The sequence below is a fragment of the Tasmannia lanceolata genome, unplaced genomic scaffold (genome assembly GCF_043159265.1).
Source record: "Tasmannia lanceolata isolate RefF3 unplaced genomic scaffold, GAP_Taslan_0.1 ptg000018l, whole genome shotgun sequence".
Classification (NCBI taxonomy): Eukaryota; Viridiplantae; Streptophyta; class Magnoliopsida; order Canellales; family Winteraceae; genus Tasmannia; species Tasmannia lanceolata.
The window spans coordinates 23421644-23436118 of NW_027518695.1; the positions used below are offsets into that span (position 1 = coordinate 23421644).

The 14475-nt window shown below is 35.0% G+C and overlaps 1 protein-coding gene across 1 annotated transcript; it reads right to left on the minus strand.

Moving 5' to 3' along the window:
* Positions 1-944: 944 nt before the first annotated feature.
* LOC143849809 (nucleobase-ascorbate transporter 7-like) lies at positions 945-12206 on the minus strand. The gene is made up of 14 exons (XM_077359011.1): positions 11950-12206; positions 10179-10276; positions 9882-10058; positions 9679-9779; positions 9497-9572; positions 9204-9263; positions 8794-8978; positions 8043-8139; positions 5307-5393; positions 5154-5212; positions 4977-5068; positions 4807-4884; positions 1860-2020; positions 945-1503 (listed from the first exon to the last, which is right to left on the minus strand). Exons 1-14 carry the CDS (start codon positions 12047-12049, stop codon positions 1285-1287), a joined length of 1590 nt encoding a protein of 529 aa, XP_077215126.1. The 5' UTR covers positions 12050-12206; the 3' UTR covers positions 945-1284.
* Positions 12207-14475: the final 2269 nt, after the last annotated feature.

The window sequence follows — 14475 nt, forward strand, 5'->3', positions numbered from 1 at the left end:
ATTTGCATTACGATGACAACTTTGGTCGAAGATGTCTTAGAGTGGTGGCTACCATCGAAGAAGAAATGATGCGTAATGGGAAAACCACATGTCATTCGTTGGTGTGACATTAGTGGTGTGACATTAGTGTTAAAGTATAAAAGATAAATAATGCCTTTCTCCAACAGCTTAAGCTTTTGGAGAAGTTGGTAAGTTAACATGGTATCAAAGCCAAAGGTCTCGTGTTCAAACCTCCCAGATAGCAAAAATCTACATGCGATGGTCGGCCCGAAGTGGGACCACATGTGCCACGTGTTTGCCAAGTGGGCCACACGTGCGGGGGAGTGTTAAAGTATAAAAGATAAATAACGCCTTTCTCCAACAGCTTAAGCTTTAGGAGAAGTTGGTTAGTTAACAATTAGAAAATTATTTTTGGAAAAGTTTGCTCCTAAGATTTTTCAAGAATGTAAAATACTATGAGAAAGCTAACCAAATTTCATTGAAAAAGAATTTTGCATAAATTTTTATTGAGGATCTTCACCTTGTTAGGTGAAGGATATTAGCATTTCTAGTGAAATAAACTATGAAGTTTGAACAATGAGATGGAATATGTGTTGTTGGACAATATCACACCTAAATGAGTAAAACTAAAGGTTAATTATGAACTCCGTTACCATTCAAAAAAAAGTTATGAACTCCCTTCTACAGCTCAAATAAAAAATTATATAATTCCCGGGCTTGAAAAGGTTTAAAGAGCAACTACCAGAATATTTTCTCAAAAAGGAGCATCATGAAGGTTCTAACAAGGTTTAAAGAGCAACATGCTAATTGCACTGCATCCAAGAAACAAACCTGAATTTGGCGTTGTAATACAGACATAATCACTTTGATAAATATAACCTTAAAACAAAGCTTTTGGTGGTAAAATTTCATGGCAATAGACAAATTCGTATAGCTAATTGCACTGGATCCAAGAAACAAACCTTAATTTGGCATTGTAATACATACAGAATCACTTTGATAAGTAGAACCTTAAACAAACCTTGTCATGGTAAAATTTCTTCCAATGGAGATATGTAGAGTGAAGAGAGCAGGCTTATATTCTTTCTTACAGAGCAAACATTCCAGGCTAATGTAAAACAGAGGCCACCCTACCGCCCGATTTAGTAACAGTAGTATTGAGTATATTAATGGAGTTTGTGCTACGTTGTGATGGTAATCTCCTTGAGAAAAGATCTGATTTGGTGGGGCTGGCAATGCTGACATAGTCGCCGGACTGACAAGTGGCAAGCCAGAATTTTCCTACTAGACCGAAGGGAAATACTTGTTGAGGTTGTAGGGGAGGGAATAAAATTCTTCACTCCTTGGATCTGAATTGAAATACCTGAACTTTTCCCACCAATGCCAACCTCTATCTCTATCAGTTGTACTGTCATTGCGTTGGAGGGTACAATCCAAGAAGAAAGCAGTAATACCTGCTACTGTGGCTGGTGATGAAAATATCACATTCACCATGTCGTTAAACTGGAAAAAAAGAAGTGAACATGTTTTCAGTTTCTGCTATTAATAAAGATCAAATTGTTGTCAAAAATCTAATTTGAAACATGGTTTTAAAATTTTGGCTGAAATTTCAGATTTCCACCAAGACCGAAACAAAATTCGCATGAAATCTTTTTTACAGGATTTTGCTGAAATTTCAATCGAAATTTCCTTTTTACAAGATTTCCACCGAAATTTTCATTGATATTTTAGAGAAACCGAAATTTTTCCATGAAATTTATAAGATTTCGGGAAGCCGAAATATTTTGATTTCCATTGTGGCTGAAACCGAAATTTAAAACTTTGATTTGAAGTTGTTGCTGGTTTAAATATTCACATACCGCTCTTGACCCAGTGTGGGTAGGACCGTGGCCAGCCGTTGTTGTATATTCATTGAAATATTGAGGGACTGATAATCCCGTGAAGAAAGAAAAGGCCAAGATGAACTTTGTTCTGAAACTGTTTAAGTTGCAGAACTGAATAAAACCAAGCCCTGCAGAAGCTGCTCGCACCCATAATAGAAACAGTTTCAAGACAAATGAAGGTCAAGTTATCCGTTCTGGAATCTAAAACTATATAAAGAACCAAGGCAAAATGTTCTAAAATTGTTAAAAGTACAAAACACAATTCTCTGATGCAATCTGAAAATCATTAGTTAAGGCATGGCAGCATGTTGGTGATTACAATCCGATCGACATTTCACTTTAATGATCGAACGGTGCAAATGGGCAAAGATATGACATAGCCAGACGCTAGGATATGAGAGTGAATACATAACAGTATACTATAACTTGTTATACACTGAGATGCATGTAAACATCATATTATTATTGTTATTATTATCATTATTATTATTACTAATTTATTACTACTGCAATTGATGGCATTGTATTGTTTTGTATTATGGCATTGTACTTGTTTTGTTACTATTTTTATTTCCTTATAAAATTAATTTTGCCATAGAAACCACCAATAACCATACTTTTTAGTCAAAAAAATTATTTGTTCAGTGTTCAGTTCAATTCTTCCAGTCACTCCAAATCCGATGCTCGCTAGGCATCAAGTTCTACAATGTTGCCATAGAAACCTACAAGATTGTCCTTATCTGCAAGATGGTCCGGTCTTTACTACCAATGAGGCAAAGCAATAACTCTTAATATTGCAGTTTAATGCCCGGTCTACACAGTTTTTAATAGTTACCATTGTTAGGTTGCCATCTCAATCTCCAAACATGGACTAAAACTGAAGTTAAAGAGAAGACACCATCTCTGTCTACAAACAGAGAGGTCAGGACTTATTGGTAATAGATGAGATAAATCATCAAATAAGTTAGGAAAAGCGGTAAAAACTTGGATGGGTGTACAAATATCAATGCATAAGTTACTAATAATAGTCTTAACAGTCTGATTCAGTAAATAAGCGACTAACAGTCCATAAGTTGCACAAGTTTAGAAATTTAAAATCTTTCAAACCTCAAACATGAATACTATGTTACATATGCTTTATTAACATTTTTATGATATAGTGACAATCCAACAACTAAAGTTGGATGATCTATTAAAAAAATGGGTTTTAAAGGACTAGGTTTTTTTTAGGCAACAACACAGATCCCACATGTCTTGGCTAGGTGAAGCCATTTGCATCTTGTACAAGAGAGTTTTATCCAACCACAAAGGGCCCCCATTTGGGTTTGGCAATTACTTTAGATCTTTTTTTTCTCCAAATGATATTCCTCCAATTCCTACGTATCTATTGAGTTGAGTGAGACTCTTCTTGCTATTTTTACGCCCAAAGGATGAGATCAATCTTTATTTCCACTATTTTTTTTTTTTTTTTGAAATGGGACGTTGGGGAGATTAATAGTGGAAATAAAGATTGATCTCATCCTTGAAAGTTCTATTGCTTCAAAATTTACCAAACCGTGACAAAAAGGATAAGGCCTTGGAGCAACCATCCACATAAAGGTGGAGTGATAAGCCTCCAAATTCTTTCAAGAGGAGATTTCCCACCTTCTGATTCCTATATGTTGTAAAAGAATGATCAGACGGAGAAAACTCCTTGGCCATCCCGGGTCCCTTGCCATTGCACCCCCTCCCCACTTCTCTTAATTTAGTCTTTGCCCTTCCATTAGTAACTAAAAAATATAGGTCCATGAATGTATAGCATAATGGTGACTCACCTAACCACAAATGCTTCCAAAACTTTGTACCCTCCCCCTTCCCACCCTATTTCTAATAATGAACTAACCGAACGCCATGAAAATGGAAACATTCGAGTTCCGGTGATGGATACGTATGCATATGAAAGAATTTTAAGATGAAACTTTAAAAAAATGCTAAAATAAGCACAAATACACACCTAGAAATTATCATATAAATAAGGCAATCATCCATAATGGTTTAACAACATCAAATACCTAGTCACGCTGCTGTACATATCTAATTATTTAGTACATACCAAATTTCACATGTAATCCATATAAATATTTATAGTTTTATACCTAATGCATACTCCACATTTCACATGCAATTCATATAAATAGTCATGTAAAATATACTTATAAAGTATGACACAAATACAGTCACGGTTTTGATGTGTTTCAGTGGGGATAGAAACAGAAACAGTTCGGTCGTTTCGTGTCTGTTTCGGTGGAAATTTAAAACCATGAAATCAAATAAATTTTCAATTGTAACATTTCTGCTCCACTAGATGCAATGGGAAGTTTGTTGTCCTACCATGAGCCCAGGGAGGCATTGTTGTTTTGGTTTCCTCAACACATCTTGCAGTTATTAGAGAAACTCTATTACTATAGACATATTCAAGCCACCATTCAAAAACAAAAAAATCAGTCCATTCAAAAAAAAAAATATGACATATTCAAAGCTTTTCCATGAGGAAGCAAGCAATCTTGAGACTAACTGCTTTGTTTTTCACTTACTACTTTAACCACAGATGCAATGACTAAAAAATTTTGGAAAAAAAAACCATGTATCAGGATTGCCATAACTAAATAAATATGGCTAGGTTCAACCTCCTAGCTTGATGAATAGGATGTCAGGGTTTGACCATAGCTTACATTCTAAAAGAAATTCCACTCTTATATATGTTGCTATATGAAAACATCTGAAATGCATTAATAGCAACAAATAGCTAAATAATTTTGTTTATCAATTCTCATCTGAAAACGAGTGTTAGACATGCATATCCACAAATTTGCCAGAAAAACTACCATAGTATTGTATAGGGAACAAAAATATGCAGAAATGTTATCAACCTACGAACACATACCCACATAGCCAAAGAAGATGCAGTACAAAGCTGCTACAATAGGAAATGGAATAGAAGCGAAAACGGCTCCAAATTTTCCTGGTTAGTGATAAAAATTGTGGAAACAGATCAGCAAATAAGATAAGGAAGATCAAATTTAGTTTTTAGATTAGAAAACAGGAAAACCTTACCTAATGTGGAAAAGAAAATCATAAACCAAGCTGATATTTGAATAACTCTTCGACTACCAACACGTGTGAATGCTAAGAAACCAACATTTTCACTGCACAAATAACACACTAGTAAGAATATTTACATCAATGAAAATTTTTAGAATTTTTTCTATCTATGACATGTTATATGATTACACTGATGCTGAGCAACCATTTAATGTGCCGTACATCCCACTCATTAAGATTCCAAAGCCCTGTAACTCAAACATTTTGTAAGAAATCAAAAGGCAAAGCATCTAGACTCTATAAAAGAGACAAGGTTATAGCAACTCATAGGAATCTCTTTACCTGCCACCCCACACCACGACTTAGAATGGAAGGAGGTGCAGGTGTGGCACTAGCAAATCTCGATGCCGCAATGAATGTGCCTGTAGACTGCAAATCAGGAAAAAATAAATCGGGAAAGGCAGAGAGTAATGTAACTGAAAGTGTAATAAAAAAATTAAGGAAAATGTTTATGAACTCTGGCTGATATGAACCCATAGCCAGGGTTCAGCACATAAAACTGTCCAAAACAGGTGAATATAATCTGTGTGGCTGAAAGTGTAATAAATATTAAGGCAAATAACTTCGACCGCTCTAGAATCTAAATCAAGAAAGAAAATTATAATTTCAATTTAAGAAACTAATGTAGGAAACAAAGTGAGAAATTGATGCGTGAAATACGCTTTTTAAAGCACCTATTTCGGTAGATAGAGGGAAGAGGAAACATGAAATGTTGGCATTTGAGAGAAGAAACAGGTTTTGTGATGACTATGACCAAAACCTTCTTGTCGGTTAAAGCGAATGGGAGAACCAATTCATGAAGCCAAAGCGGGAAGCGGGGGGATCTAAACAAGAGAAACCACGGGAAGCAGAAAACAAAAAGGAGGCAATGGGGAAAGTAAAGAGGAAACGTCTGGGAGGCATCATAAGCATGGTTTCCAATTTCGGTTTCGGAATGCGTTTCGGTCCTCACTGAAACCGAAATTTCGTTTGAAATCCTATCAATGTTTATCGTAAGTAGTACAAAATTTCGTTTGAAATTACTGAAATTTTGGCTAAATTTTGGTAATTTTGGCCGAAATTTCGGGATAAGATTAAATATTAATAGAAATCCAGATTTTTTTGGGGAAATCCCTGAAATTTTGGCTGAAATTTCGGGATAAACGAAATTTCGACCGAAATTTCAAAATATCGATCGAAATAAGTTACCGTTTCGAGTATCTGTGATTTCGATTTTGGTCTCGAACGAAACCCGAAATTTCGGATTTCGGTCGAAATTTAAACCCATGATCATAAGAAGTGAACATGAAGCATGTAGGAAATGTCATTGGAAGCAAATGAGAACATAAAAAGAGATAGGCTTATAGTAGGTTAGGGATATGTTGATTGGGTAGTAGGTTCCAAATGTCGAATTTGGCAAATATCAAGAAAAAGGATTGGTGGATTCAGAATATGTTTTAATTTTAAAAAATTATGCTTTTATTTAATAATGTATTGAGAATTTTAATATGTTAAGTAAATGCTATATTATTTTGATATAAAAATTTGACTTATGATGGATAAGACTAAAATCCTGTGGTATCTATATATTTGTGTTAGTCAGAAAAAAAAAATAGATAAAAAAGATCTAGAAGTATTGCAACGGATCCATGAAGTGTTGTAATATGACATGAGTCCTTTGCCCATTCAAAAAAATCCATATAATATAGGTTACAACTAGTTACAGAGGACTTCAATACTAATTAGAATCACAAGATTTAGGGTTATAGCTTGAAGTTTTATTCATTTAGATTTAAATATTAAGCTTTTGAAAAAAATCACATTAGTTTCATTTCGGTCTTAAAATGAGTATTGTAATCTTTAAATACACTTCTTATACTTCCAAGAAGTGTTTCAAGTTTTTACTCCACTCATTTGGCATTATAAAAGGGGAGAACTCTGTTTTAGTAAAAATAATAATAACCAAAATAGGAAGTGCGTTAGAAGCACGCTTCCACTAAATTTGAGAAGAGAGAAGAATTTAGCTTCCGACGTGAGCTTATAGTAACTATGTTATTAGTCCCACAAGAAGCTCTACAATCTCAGTGACCAATAATTGTTTAAATAGTTAATGCTAATTGTACCTTAATTCAAGCCAACATGTTTTCATGACATAGCTATTCTTTCTAGCTTGAAATGGGAATTTAGTTCACCGATGAAGTATTGAATTTTAACTCCAAGAAATGGAGAGGCTGCAAATTGACTATGAATGTTGATACTTTGTAAGTGAACTTAAGTTTAACGAAAATTCAATTATATGTTTTGCTTTGCTACAAAAATAATGGAAATATGACAAACTATTGTTTATTTTTAGTTTTTTAGTGATATGATAAACAATTGTATATTAACTGTATATAACTATCAGTCAGTACTCTTCGCAGTTATTGGACAACACTGACTAGGTCATATGGATTTGGATCAACAGTTAATATACAATCCTTGGAAATTCCGTATAATCAGAACCAACTTCTGAAATATCAAAATTAAATACAAGTGCAGATATCGTTTCCCTTAAAAGAATTGAGAACTTGAGGAGCATTATTGTAACTGATATAGTTCAGTCCTTAGTTGAAATGTTTGAGAGAGTTCAACCAAAAGATACAGATTACTTATATCCATCAAAATCACAATCTGTGTATATCTAGTAATCATTAAAGTGGCACAATGTAGGTTTCCTCAAAAAGACAAGTAACATAACTATTCCTTAGATAAGCCTCAACCACTGGATAATCAAATGTTTAGTTTCAGTGGCACACTGCATCTCTTTGTGCATTTAGTTAGAACATAACAAATTTCAATAGTCAACATACTAGCTGAGCATTAATCACAAACAAGGATAGCGAAGTAAGCTCTAAGATGCGAGTTTGAATCCCATCAGAGTTACCCGATGCACGTGGTTTACGGGTGATTGCGTGCATCCATAGGAATTAGCCCTGCCCTAAAATGGGGTGGGGATATCGTATGTCATAAATAAAAAAGTAAGCTCCAAGACTAACAAACCTCAATGAGAGCAGCAAATGAAGCAGCCATCATGGCAAAAGAATCTCCAGCATGAAATGTGGGAGAACCCCATTGAAATGGATATGGAATCCTTATCCTGCACATAAGTGAAATGAGAAAAGTGTATAGCATATACAGTTATATGATGGGATTCCTATTTAGACAACTAATCATCAACCACATTCACGACAGAACTTCCGATATAATTCCAAATAAAATCCGCGAAAACTTGTCATCCAGATAGCATTTAAACACTAGGAAACTTGGAATCAATTTATTGAGCTCGTTCCATTTTCTTGAAGATCAGTTACTCAGATGTCAGATGTATTTTTATATGCTTATGGTTTTATCAATTTGAATTTCTGTAGTAACATATTTAAATATACTATGATATATAGGATTGATTACATGTTATGTGAACTTGGCCAAAAAAATGAACTTTCGTGTACTGTCCTTCATAATCTTGAATGTTATCCTTTCTGGTACTCAAACCAAATATAGATAATGCGAGCAAAAGTTCTTCTATGAAGTAAAGAAGCTCGGAAAATGCAATATACTTTGTTTCTTCACTTATCACTGTTGATTGAAATCTTGTAACATGGTAAACCAACAGTGCACACAGGGGGATATGTCAATAGTACAGAAAATTGTATAATTTGAAAAGACATCTCCTTGGAAACAATAATGTTATGTTGATTTGTTTGGTGGTTTTCTCTATACACACTATGAAAAGAAAACTAAAGAAGCTTACCAGGGAGCAGCAGCAATGAGCCCAGAACGATCAGTACGACAGTTAAACTGAGTCTGTGGAGACTTATTCTTATATGCTCCACCAAGTGTCAGAAAATAAGCATAAAGCCATACAATTGCTACTGAAACCATGATAGCTGATCGATCAACAATGATTCTTCTCTCTTTCATGTAATTCGGGAGGTACTGCAAACATAAATGTTACAAATAACTAGTAGCATTAGTGTCTAAAAGGATCAAGAAAAAATCATGTCCAATCCCATATAGCATCTATGCTTATCAGCGAAAAATAAATTGTTAAAATAAAATAATATTTAAAAAAAAACAACAACATTATGATCTAATTCCAAGAGAATCAGGACAATAGGTCAGAGTTACAGTGACTAAAAAGGATAAAAAATTACTTCTGACCTGCGAAAAGAATATCAACAAAACAAGTAGTGGAAGCCCAATCTCAACACATTTTGCCACCTAGAAGCATCATTAGAAACAAATTTCAAAATGGGTATACTAAGCACAGCTAATCACATAATCAACTCCATGCAGGCATTAAATCACGTAATTTAATAAACACAACGCTAAACAAAGCACAATACTTACATAAGGATATGGAAGCGAAATTGATAAAAGACATTAGAAAATAACCAATGCCTTGATAAAGATTGAAGTAAACAACAAAAGTGTGAAGCATTCTGAATACATACCCCAGGGAAACCAAGCTGATAAAGCCCAAGTCCAGCAAGAGTTACAAGAGGAACAGCTGAAAGGGGAGACAGATACCTAACCAAAAAAAATAATCAAGAAGCTCAAATCAAGCACCAACACTCAAATTCAACAAGCTCCTCACATTCACATACATCTCACTCATCCTAATTAAAATCCCCACCTTACCACATTTCTCCAAAGACCACTAAATCCAATAATTATTTGAAAACACGAAGCAGCAATGAGAGCCCCCTGTACTCCTCTCATTGTTTGTAGAAACCTCTGAGACATTATACCACAGAAAGCAAAACAGAAACACTCTCAGAAGCTACAATCACCAAGTACAAATAGAACAAGGTAAAACCATAGCACATAGAAAATAACCTGATGAGGATCTATGATATTGCTATATCTATTAGCAAGGATTATTGAAATTGTAGGGACCACAAATGTGTATGACCCTCCAATCACTACGGGAAGTCGAGTACCGAAATTTGACTGCAAGAATGTGTTCAGTCCAGCAACAAACAGTAAGGTCTGGATCACTCTGGCTTTCTCTTCCTTCAAATGTACAAAAAAAAAAAAAAAAAAAAAAAAAAAAAAAAAACTTTCAAGAAATTAAAAAAGAAAGACTTGACAAAAACTCATTAGATAGATAACAAAAAACTCTGAAATTCTTACATTGCCGCCACCCATTAGAGGCACAAGGGAGGATGGAATGATAACAGTAGTTCCAAGCATCACTAGATAATGCTGAAAGCCCAATGCAACTGCTTCAGCTGCAATTCAAAATAAAAATCAGTTATCTAATGATTTTCAAAAAAAGAGAAAACAACAGAGAATTGTTGCAACCAGGGGAATACTCATAAAACCTCTATTATTTATTGATTTTTAAAAAATATCAAAGGATTTTTTAATAATAGAAGGAAATTTATCCCTAGATATTGGATGAATGCTCGAGAACGGGATCGAAGATGAGCAAGACTGACTCCACATAAATAATAGAAAGGAAGGCTTCAGAAATATGCCTATGATATAACTTGAATTACAAAAAAAAATCATCAAATTTCTGAAATATAGACTGCAAAAAGAACCTATGACATAATTTGAATTACAAAAAAATCATCAAATTTCGGAAATATTACTGAAAAAAACAGAATATTGTTGCAAGCAAGGGAATACCCATAATACATCTATTGTGTAATGATTTAAAAATAATAATAACTCAAAGGATTTTTCAATAATACAAGGAAATTCATCCCTTAGATATTGGATAAATGATGGAGAAAGGGATCGAAGATGAGCAGAACTGCCTCAACATAAATAATATAGAGAGAGTTCAGAAATATGCCTATGATGAAATTTGAATTAAAAACATTGTTGGATATATATGCTTCCAATATGATGGATCAAAGCAACAAACTACTAAATCCGCACTAAAACATCATCAGATGCTCTCTGATATGCTCAATAAGCTTCAAATCACGCTCCAACAACTGCAAACTAAACAAAATCAATTCCAAAGAAAATATTTATAACAGAAGAATAGCAGAAAATGCTATGGTTCATGCTCACAAGATCGATGGCTGAAAATTCTTCGAGATAAAATGGCTTCTGCTAATTGCTATTGAGATTCGAATTCTCGAAACATAGATTGAAAGAAGCAGAAATCTACTGAAAAAAAGAAAGGAGAATATTCATGAAATCAAAACAATCTATCCGAGAGATCACTCCAACAAGAATGAAACGCTCAAGAACCCGATTGAGAAGTAAAAAAATTACCTCCGATAAATGACATTAAGAAACTAATCCTTTGAAAACATGATAAAGAACTCAAAATTGCTTCAATAAAAATCCTTGTATCCAAAAAACAACCATTTGGATAAAATCCTGGATTGGACAAGATAAATCCTGGATTTTATAAGTTAAAACTTGAATATTATAATCTAAAACCTGGATTGTACATATTCAGGATAGTAAAATCCAGGCTTTAGCTTATAAAATCCAAGTTTGTTTAAGCTTATAAAATCCAGGTTTTAGTTTGTAAACTTCAGGATTTTACAATCCTAGATTATAAAATCCATATATCCAAACGGCCGAAACTCGTAAAATTGCCTACAAAGACCAGAGAAGAATGTTTTCAGATATTACTCAATAGGCTTCAAACCACGCTCAAACAACATAAAAATAACAGAAGATATAACGCGTGAAAAAAAAAATCATAAAATGCTCCTGATCATGCTCACAAGATCAACGGCTAGAGACGCTCCAAGACACAATCAATCAACTACCAGCATTGTCCCACACAAAAAAAAATGTAGAAAAGAACATAGCAATAAAAACTCAAAAAACCTCCATTCTAACACAAAACAAGCAAGAGAGAGAGAGAGAGAGAGAGAGAGAGAGAGAGAGCTAAAATGCAAAGTGGGTGTAGGTTAAAAGGGTTACATACGCCAAGGAGGAGGGCTGGTACTACAGAACTCAACTCCCGGTAGCTGATCCAACACCGGATGTGGCTGAAAATCCTCTTGCTTTGCTCCTCCTCTTGCCATCTCTCTCTCTCTCTCTCTCTCTCTCTCTCTCTCTCTCTCTCAAAAGATGGGTTTGAGTAAAGAGCTACGGTTTTCCATTTCACATAAAATGCAGAGAGAATAGGAGCTAAAGAAACCTCAGAGCTCTCTCTTAACTATATCTCTCAATATGTAATTCTAACGTGAGACTCGTGGTGCGTGTTTCAACTTTACTAAATTTACATTAAATTCCCTCCATGAAGAGAGCACCATCAAACACGTTACTATTATGAAATTAGTGAATAATATTTTTGCTGACAGATTTGCCCATCAAAAATAACAAGATTAACAAAAAACCCAAATAACCCATCTACTCATTTTCCTCGTTTAAAAATGGATTTGCTAGGGACCATCATAGAAAGGCATTTCGCGGCCGTTTGTTGCATGTGAGAGCAGCCACCACAGATGAATTAATTAAAAAAGGACAAAATCTGCTGAAAAGTGAGATTGGTGAAGATTAATTACAAAATAATACGATAAATAAAAACCGAAATAAGGGTATTTTAGTCATTTCATTTAAAAATTTCTCGGGCTTTTTAAGATCAACTAAAGAGTGGATCTAAGGCCCATGTCGGACGAAGATCTCATCTCCACGCACTCATGACCCTAGATTTTATGGTGGGCCCAATATCATTTTGATGGATTAAGGGTTAGGATCATCTTATCAAGGCAGGGTCATTGGCAATTGGCCAGCCTTCTGGTCATCAACTGGTTGATCAATAGACACGAACAAGACCATGCGACACACGCGGGGCCCAAAAAGTGTTTTTTACAAAAGAAGCCTAATAACCCATTTCTTTTTAGCATTTTTGTTCATAATTTCATTGATTAAATGAGAATCTCAAATTCTTAAAACTTATTTATTTAGAGGACGAGGGTGTTTAAGTAATTAGACATTGATAGGTTAAAAATTAAACATCACGTAGTATTGGAAGAATGATTGAGCTAACAATTATGAAACAAAACGCTCACATCGGAGCGTGGTTGTACCCTCCCCACCTAAAGGTCCATAAATAATACCCTTTAATTAAGGGTAGAAAGGGCGTTTCTAGGTAACCTACAAGACGTGGGGTTATCAAAAGAGGAGGATACATTTGTCATTTGACTAAAAAGCAGGGGTATAGAAGTGGGAAAGGTGGGGTTTATGTATGTGTTTTTCGAATGTTTTCTTGGACTTTTCTTGCTCTGTAGTTTTTTTTGGGTAATGAAGAGGTTGGCTATGGATATGTTAGGTGGGACATTGTTGTGGGTGACCCTCTAAGAGAGTGGAGATCTCAACCACTTAAAAATTAAAAATAGAAAATGGTCCCCACCATACAATCCATCTGAAACAAAGTCTATGGTCATCATAGCCATTGATTTTGTGGGCCACCACTTTGATAAACTATATCCCAGGGCTAATAACCCAATTAACTTCATCTCCTTAAACTTTTTTTAATCAGGTATTTACAAAGGAGGAGCTTAATTATAAATTATTATTTTAAGAGGTGGTTGTTACAATATAGAAAGTTGATGGGAAACTCCTTAAAAAATCAAAAAGAAAGAAAGAAAATTTACTCTATCATTCTTATCCGCATACCAAACAACCCCCTAGGAGAATAAGAAAAGTAATTGAACCTTGGCTTGAGTGTCGTGTTATCAGGAAATACCATTCTTTTATTATTAGAATCTTTGGTGGAGTGTTTAAGCAAGTAGATTAATTAGACCAAAATTTGACTATCATCAGGCATGCCTCATAGGGCTGCAACTCGGGTCGGGCGGGTCGGGTTTTGAAGAACCCAACCCAACCCGAGAAATATCTCGGGTCGGGTCGGGTCGGGTTTTTTTCCGGAAAACCCACGAGACCCAAACCCGGCCCTACCCATGATAAATCTCGGGTCGGGTCGGGTCGGGTCGGGTTTTTTCACGTTGACGCAATTTTTTAAGGAAAACTCTTGTTTGGCAAGAACCTACAAAGCAATGTTGTAAACACAGTTCTTAGATAGAGCCTGTCCAAGGAACTACCTCAACAAGTTGGTCCTCAGTGAGAGCAGACAAACTAACAATTATTAGGCAAGCATACAAAATTGGAAGAAGTCATAAGAACGGCATTTAGCTTTAACCTCGGACACTTAGAAGGACATATCCGCCGCCTCATGATCCGGGATATTATATGAGAACCTTAATTCATCACTCGAACGCCTTTTGACTATGCTTGCCCTTTGCATTAATCGGACCAATGCTTGGACAACTTCAGACATAGGAGGACGAAACTCTGCCTCCGGCTATAAGAACCATGAAACCACTGTTTAGAACTATTCTAAAGATGAAAGGTATCTTTAGAATCAGACTCGCCCAGAGCACATAACAAGGGAAACAGAAGGCTAAAAAGTTTAGCACTAAAATAATCAAAGAAGAAAATAAATGGA